The sequence below is a fragment of the Oncorhynchus keta genome, chromosome 1 (assembly GCF_023373465.1).
Source record: "Oncorhynchus keta strain PuntledgeMale-10-30-2019 chromosome 1, Oket_V2, whole genome shotgun sequence".
Lineage (NCBI taxonomy): Eukaryota > Metazoa > Chordata > Actinopteri > Salmoniformes > Salmonidae > Oncorhynchus > Oncorhynchus keta.
The window spans coordinates 55,479,266-55,486,799 of NC_068421.1; the positions used below are offsets into that span (position 1 = coordinate 55,479,266).

Genomic DNA, 7,534 nt, shown 5'->3' on the forward strand with positions numbered 1-7,534 from the left:
CAGCTCATGAAACATGGGACCAACACTTTACATGTTCCATTTTTATTTTTGTTCAGTGGACATTGTTGAATTTCCAATGTGTTATCTCTATACTTTCAACAAACTTTTGACTGTCTCTTTGAGTGGTTGAATATACTGTAGGTTGTAATGTCATTGATCAACGTCTCAACCAAACATTACCCAGTTATCCACGTTGAAATGACGTGGTGTGCGCAGTGGAATTTGCACAAAGAAATCTAACGGAATGCACCTTTAATGTGGAATAGGTACAAAGAGAGGTATAAAGTGACTAAGCAATGTTTAAGAAATGTAGTCATTTCATAGAAAATGGAAATCCAATTTGAGGATGTAAGAGATGAGAAATTGCTCAGAATTGCCCACGCCTTCAGCTGATTGCCTGAAAAGTCCTACCAAAGTGTCTTCATTCAGATTGGTCGAGCAAACCGTTGCAAAGCCAGTTTTCTAAACCTCAGTGATGAGTGATGCTTTTAATATGAAAGAGTCTATCAAAGCCTAAGCTGCATGGCAGGGGTTAGCTTGAGAGTGATGTGAAAATAGATTATGCTTCTGAACGTAGGAAAGGTAAAGTAGGTCATTTTGTGTCACTGCAGAAGATTGCAGTGGCCAACATCCTCTCTGAAACATTAAGTCAACATTTCTTTTTTAACCTGCCAACAGTCAGCACGCTTCCCTCCCCAACATTGTGGTTTGTGGTGCAGAGACATGTTCTGCCCTTTTATCTGAGAAAGAACAAGAGCATGCAGACATTTTTCGCCCCCAACAGTTTCATTTACGAGAAGCGTAACTGAAACAGTTTTGAGGAGCTGTCGACGGCTGCATGGAACTGTGTTAACAGTTAGCAGTTAGCAAACCCAAGTCTCTTTGGTCAAACGCAGGCTGATCAACCCTGGATTGTCACCTGTTTGGAGACTTTACACACTAACTCCGTCAAGGGGTTGTCGAGGTGATGGAGACAAAGGAACACTGGTTCTTGCAAGGATTCCTGCTTCTTGCTATGGTAATAGCTCAAGGTATGAATCTTTTTCTCTACTCAGTTAGTCTCAGGGGCTTTCAAGTGGCTCTTGGCCCTGCGTCAATTTTGTTCAGCTTATCTCCGTAGTGATACAATTATCATACTACCAAAACCATAAAAGACAAATAAGAAGCATTTACTGTGATTGAAGTTTGACATGAGGCTGAAGATTATGGTTAGCTTATCAGGGCAGCATGGTTTTCACAAACAAGAGTTTGTGACAGGGCTGCTACTGTAAATGAACTGTGCAGAAATACAGATGAAAGATATGCATATTATTTATTGCACACTGATAGTTACAATTAGTAGTATTTCAATTCAACTTTTGTAATATCCATTTGTAATTTGGGGATAATTTTGCAAAGTAACATCTAATATAATAATTTCTAGAATATATTCTATTCATAATATCTATTAAATTAACTTGACCCTCTCTGGTGAAAGCAAAGAAGTTGTACGTGGGGTCTGAAATGATTATACTCCAAAATGACACAATACATTATTTACCATTAATTTCTATTGGGCACAAAATAATCTGAAACACAACCGAAACAAACTGTACATGCAGCCAACCAGTTTGTAGAGTCACAAGCTTGATTTAGTCATTGCGTGCTAGGAATATGGGACCAAATACTAAACTTTTGACTACTTTATTATAAAAATCTATTAGGGGTGTCAATTTTTATTTTATTTTTTACAATAATTACTTGTTAAACAAAATGTATTTCTCTGAACAATTGTATTGGTATGAAATTATACAATTTCCCAAATGTTTTACATACGAAAATATACCTCAGTATTTTAATAATTTATTTTACACAGACATTATTGCTCATCTTTAACAAAGGTGTCAATAATTTCAGACCCCATGTATATATACCAATGAACAGGACAGCAACTCACTGAAGTTTGTATTATTATTATTGTTTTTACATTTAAACACTTTAAATTTCCTTTATAAAGGGGCAACTATTAAATGTCCTTCTAGTCCTCTGTGCTACAAGAAAACTGAAAGTGACACCATCTATACATGTGAATGGGAGACATCTGAACCTATGAAGAATGCAACTTATGAGCTTTTTTACAGGTACGTGAACTAGCTATGCATGCTTGGGAACTTTCCATAAGTTACACAGACAGAGAAGTTGTATTATGACACCGGAAAACCGGCAGGTGCTGTGTGTGTAGTGGCTAAACGATGCATGAGCAAATGAAGAACTCCTCATTTAAGAGCTACCTGTATACACACTGTAACAATTGTATTATAGCAGACAAAAAGAAAATAGTGTTGTGACATGTGAGCGTGTGCACGTTACGGTCACCGGCACATAAAGCAAGACGGAGGGTTTGACAGTAAGGAAGAAAGAATTGCCTTGTGCTTGAGAATGAACTATCAACCTTAGTAGAACCACAGGTAATAAAACATTGATCATACAAATATCTGTTCAGTGTGCGAACCAAATGTTGCTCTCATCCTTAATGTTTTCAGCCGCTCCAATTCCGCTGCAAGTAGAACATCATTGGGCAGTAGCAGGAAGAGCTATATCTGTGTGCAAGACAATACAGTGCTCAACAAAGTGTTGGTGGATATATGGGTGGTCGCGTACATGGGCAACGAGAGCTGCCAGTCACTTAATACAACTGTTACACTTTCTGAAAGAGGTAAATCATTTTTTTAAAAACTGTTATTCGGTGTAAAATGCAGGCTAAGAATCCACTAAGTACTTTACACAACTGACCACGGTACGATTTGAATCCCAAGATTCCTATTGTAATCTTTGTTTTTTTTGTGTGTGTAACGTGATTTTGCTTTCTCCCTACAGTTAAGTATGAAGCTCCCCAACGTATGTCTATGGCAAGATCCTCGAGCAATCTTACCCTCAGCTGGGATAACACGAAAGGTAGTTAAAAGGGTGCTCAGGGCCTTGCACAGTCCTTTGGGAGGGCAGGTGCTCAACAGATTTCTTCCAAGATTCAAGAGGTTATGAGAGATTAGCTCGTTTTATGTGTTAGAAGTAACGAGATTTACGTTGATTTTTTTTGGGGGGGGTTGTAAACACAACCAATCTGAAAAAGCCATTTCTCATATGTGCACGTGCCTGAAGATGCTGTCATAGAGGTGAAGTTCAGAAGACTAGAGGAAACCTCAGGGACATGGGTGAGACCTCTTCTTTTCCTTGCAACAATGCGCTCATTCATTATTTTCTGATGAGTTTAGTATTTTTGCCTCAATTAATTTGACCTTGTCTCTGTTGGTCGAGAAGACATTTAAGAAAGAAGTCAAACAAGGTGAGCTCCTTTCAGTTTCATTTTAAGATCTTTTGAAATATAAGCAGCCACATTATTGTAATGTTTATTTCATTATTTTACTGCAGTGTGGGTCTCAATAAAATGGAGTATTTGAAAGGTACAAAGCTATCACAACTAGAGTGAGACTTGCAGTAAACCTGTGTTTGTCTGTACAGCCATGGTCACTCTGGAGAATCTCCAGAACGAATCTGTCTACCAACTACAGGTCAGACAAATGTCCAAGCATGTCAAACATCCCCTGTGGAGCGACTGGACTCCAATCCTGGACGTTCCCACTGGTGAGCAATGGATATTTAAATAGTCTGTGCGACAGCCTACAGTGAAACTCACCAGGGTTGATGGCAATTCTATTCAAAATCAGTCAATTCTGTTCACATGATGATTGGAAACAGTGGCAAGTTTTTAAATTCATGAATTGAATTTCAATCTTCTGTATTGTCAGATTTTTTTTATTTGACTCTATATCCCGAGATGAAGACATGTTCCTGGCTTTGCCCTTCTAGAATTGCAGAGGATGTACCATTTCTGGTTGTAACTGTCATTTTGCTGCAGAAATCCCAAATCCCCCAGAAGTTAACTGGACAGTAGAGGATTTTAACAATGGTACTCGACTACTCAAGCTGACTTGGGGTGTAAGTTACAAAGTGCTACAAAACATTGAAAATTAAGTAACATTATAGACTCTGCTGGTTACAATTAGGCTCAAATTGTGTTTCAAAGAGTTGCATCACTTACATCCATTTGTGTACCCCTGTGTCTTCCAGACACCACCTTATCCAGTCTCTATGCAGGTGAATTACAACCTCTCTCTCCATATTTGGCCATGCCTACTAAAGCGAAAGAACTTCACCATTGTCACTACCACTGAGTTCAATGTTTACGTGACTTACTCTGCTGTCAGTGGTGACATTATTGCCTTTAATAAAGTGGGAAAGTCATCCCCGACACATATCCTTGTCCCAGCAAAACATATTTCATTTCCCTGCAAGTGTAAGTATATATGTGTGTGTGTTTTTTGTGTGTCTGCGCTTATGCTTCATTTACCTCTACACAATGATGTTAATTCCTGAAATCAAAATGTTGTTATTTAATTTCCAATTAGCTTGGCCTAATGACAGACTCATCCCCCTCAAGTATGCGCATGGCTTTATGAAATCCTGCCTGGAGTGGTACAAGTCAACAGACGGAGAAACGCGACCAGAAAAAGTGAATAGATCAAAACTAAATGGAACCGTGAAGAAAAAACTAAAACTTGTCAGAAAAAGTAAGGGGGAATTTCACCCAGAAACATTTTTTTGGGGGGGGGAGAATAGGAAATGTCTCTATTCGTTTTACTGTGCTTTATCAAGTGTGAAAAATCAAGATATACAGGTGGTGTGTCTCGCAAACTGAGATAATAAACACGTCTGGTTTTGTTCCAGAGATGGACGACTATGTACGTTACTATTACCTCGTTCACAAACAAACTGATGGAAAGCCACAATCAACAGAGACGTGTCTCATGTATAAAAAGGAGGGTGGTAAGATAAGCTCATATAAAAAAAATCTGACTGTCACAGCAATGCTTGTATGCAGTTCTTTCCTACATAATAATGTATACATCATCTAACACGGATGTCATGTTTTCAGCACCCAGTAAGGCACCTGATCATTTCACTGCTCCTATTCTTAATGTTACAACCAATTCTGCAATGCTGCATTGGAAACCTATTCCTGTGCCAGACCAGCGAGGTTTCCTTACACACTATGAAATCTGCTACACAAGGAGAAGCCAAAACAATGAGTCACAAATTGAATCTGGTAAAGTCCTCCTCCAAACTTAATGAGTCGATGCCCTGTGATAAACGTGTAATTTATGTAATTGTGTAATTAATGTATATAGATGAATATCACATTTTTGTCTCTTATCAGAGTGTCTCAAGAGCTTTGCATCAAAAACAGAGTATCTTGTTCAAAACCTGACACCTGGGTCCATCTACAACATCCATCTCGCTGGAGCAACAGCTGCAGGTTCAGGACCAACGACAACTATCGAAATCACGACAAAGCCCGTACCCCAGTCCGTTATTGGTAGGAATTAGGAATGTATTATTTTTATGGCACAGACTAGACCAGAGAATCAGCAAAAATGTTAAACAATTTTGAAATTATGAGAGTCCACATTCATGGTATAATTGACTTTATCACTTGTGATTTTCAAATTAGTGATATGTGGATGTTGCCTGCATTGTTTCCCCTTACAGACTCAAGATGCTTATCGAACTCAACAACATAAAATTAAATTATTATCTCCTTTATCTTTTCCAATAAGGTTGGATCATAGCTGGCATAATTGCAATATTAATAACAGTATGCTTGTTCATCATCAAGAGGTAAGCTGAAAATATATACTTTTTAATAACATCCGATCTTCAGGATTAGCAAGGAAGCCTAGTCTTTCAGGAATGAATATTGTTCATTTTTCAATGACTTCAAAAACATTTCACACATCATTCTAAACAGCATCTATAACTTTTGTTCTAATTCTAAGACATAAAAAAAAAATCTTCCCACCAATACCACGTCCTGTGGTCGTAGAGTCGGTGAATTATCGAGCGAGGAATCAGGTAAAATCCTTTTAACAATTGACATATTTAGGATTGTGTTCAGACTTGACTGTGCAGAACTCTGCATTTTCCCTAAATGTCCTGCTTTGTAAGTCAGAATGCACGCAGCACATGATTGAACTGAAACAAAATTGAAAGTAGACATCATGTGACATGATTTGATCTTTTACACTAAATCACAAATTATAAAAGTAGTCATGATTGAGCCCTGTCAGGCTGCCATCATAAAAGGTAGGTTTAGTTATTGTGTCTACAGAGGTGCTCAGGTCTATATGAATACACTGGTGGGAGGAAAGCACCTGCTGAGCAAGGAAAGCACAAACATGGTGAGAAGAATCTTCCCTTGGCACTCAGTAGCCACAAACCTTCCATACATTCCACAAACAATAATGCACGCCAAACTTATTAAATAGCTGGTTTATCAACTCAACTTTTTACAAAACACGTGAAACTGATGCGTTATTGGTGCAAAGCAAAAATATCTGGTGCACGACTTTATGTGTGTGCTTAACTTGAACATTTGTCCAAGTCATGTGTTGATGCTGACAACATTGAGACATTGGCATGATTTGATCCTGAATGGGTATCCCTTTGTCTCAACAGAGTATGCATGAGAAGGAGGAGGTGCATGAGCTGCAGCTATATGACAACTGCAGCCAAGGCCCCAACCCCGAGGAAGCCACTGTCCTGGAGGTGTCTGAGACATACGAGTGTGAAGACACGGACGAGAAGTGCATGGGAGACTCCAGCACACCAGTCAGTGACCCGCGGAGCCCTGATTACAAGGCCCAGGTGCTACGTCTAGAAACCCCTGATTCAAGCCAAGGAGAGATTGACTGTTTGGTCACCATGTTGATGTACAGGAACGGTCTGGTCTTTGATATGAAAGCATACTCCACCGAGGATGTCGGGATCCCACTTTAGACATCACTGCTGTAGCACTCGCTCGAAGCCTGTAATTATAATATATGACCCCCTTATTATGGTGTATTGTCACTTTCTATTGGTCCTGACTAAATAACAGCCATCTTGAGTCAGTTGAGAGAATTGACATATTATAAGCCTTATAATAATACATTATAAAGGCTTATTCTTGTTTCTAACAAGTTATAAAGCGTATCTGCATCCTTTAAGTAAAGTGTTAGGCAACACTGCGAGAGAGTGGTGACAGTGGCCTGGCTGGGCCGTTTGGCACTTTGTCTGTTCAAATATTCAGGCTAGTTCATTAACAGGTAATTATTATATTATTGTGGACATTAAAATATGTTTAAATACTGTAGATATAAATAATACTGAAAATGTTTGCATTGATGTATTTCTTTAAAATATTTGATTAAACTTATTTTCTTGACAATAAGCTAAAACATGGGCAAAAACAGACAACTTAATTTACATACATTTCCACAAACATTAGTGGCATCACACTTGCCCAGACCCACATGTTCCCACACAAACAAAGAGGTGTAATGGGTTGGCACTCAAAAAGATGTCGCATAAAGCGTACAGTACTTCATTATTCAATGTTTTTCATTATTTTCACTGCATCAGACGTTTCGGCTTTAGTGCCTTCTAATGCTCTGCCCCA

The 7,534-nt window shown here is 38.6% G+C and overlaps 1 protein-coding gene across 4 annotated transcripts; it reads left to right on the forward strand.

Annotated features, from left to right (window-relative positions):
• Window positions 1-521: 521 nt before the first annotated feature.
• LOC118388286 (interleukin-6 receptor subunit beta-like) lies at window positions 522-7,313 on the forward strand. Of its 4 annotated transcripts, none has more exons than XM_035777193.2 (16): window positions 522-1,031; window positions 1,997-2,120; window positions 2,523-2,695; window positions 2,857-2,934; window positions 3,139-3,191; window positions 3,295-3,322; window positions 3,499-3,621; window positions 3,896-3,975; window positions 4,108-4,333; window positions 4,446-4,607; window positions 4,765-4,863; window positions 5,066-5,143; window positions 5,255-5,413; window positions 5,655-5,715; window positions 5,874-5,949; window positions 6,553-7,313. In XM_035777193.2, the coding sequence occupies exons 1-16, from the start codon at window positions 968-970 to the stop codon at window positions 6,871-6,873; spliced, it is 1,905 nt and encodes a 634-aa protein (XP_035633086.1). In that variant the 5' UTR covers window positions 522-967; the 3' UTR covers window positions 6,874-7,313. The 4 variants fall into 4 exon arrangements, with proteins under 4 accessions (XP_035633086.1, XP_035633077.1, XP_035633096.1 ...); XM_035777184.2 differs by having other exon boundaries at window positions 523-1,031; window positions 3,298-3,322; window positions 4,973-5,143; XM_035777203.2 differs by having other exon boundaries at window positions 523-1,031; window positions 2,022-2,120; window positions 4,973-5,143.
• Window positions 7,314-7,534: the final 221 nt, after the last annotated feature.

Bases quoted from the DNA above. Each gene is read 5' to 3' on its own strand.
- LOC118388286 (XM_035777176.2), top strand. From the start codon at position 968: ATGGAGACAAAGGAACACTGGTTCTTGCAAGGATTCCTGCTTCTTGCT. The intron at 3,323-3,498 runs GTGAGCTCCTTT...TTGTCTGTACAG, and splicing joins TAAGAAAGAAGTCAAACAAG to CCATGGTCACTCTGGAGAAT. The intron at 5,144-5,254 runs GTAAAGTCCTCC...GTCTCTTATCAG, and splicing joins TGAGTCACAAATTGAATCTG to AGTGTCTCAAGAGCTTTGCA.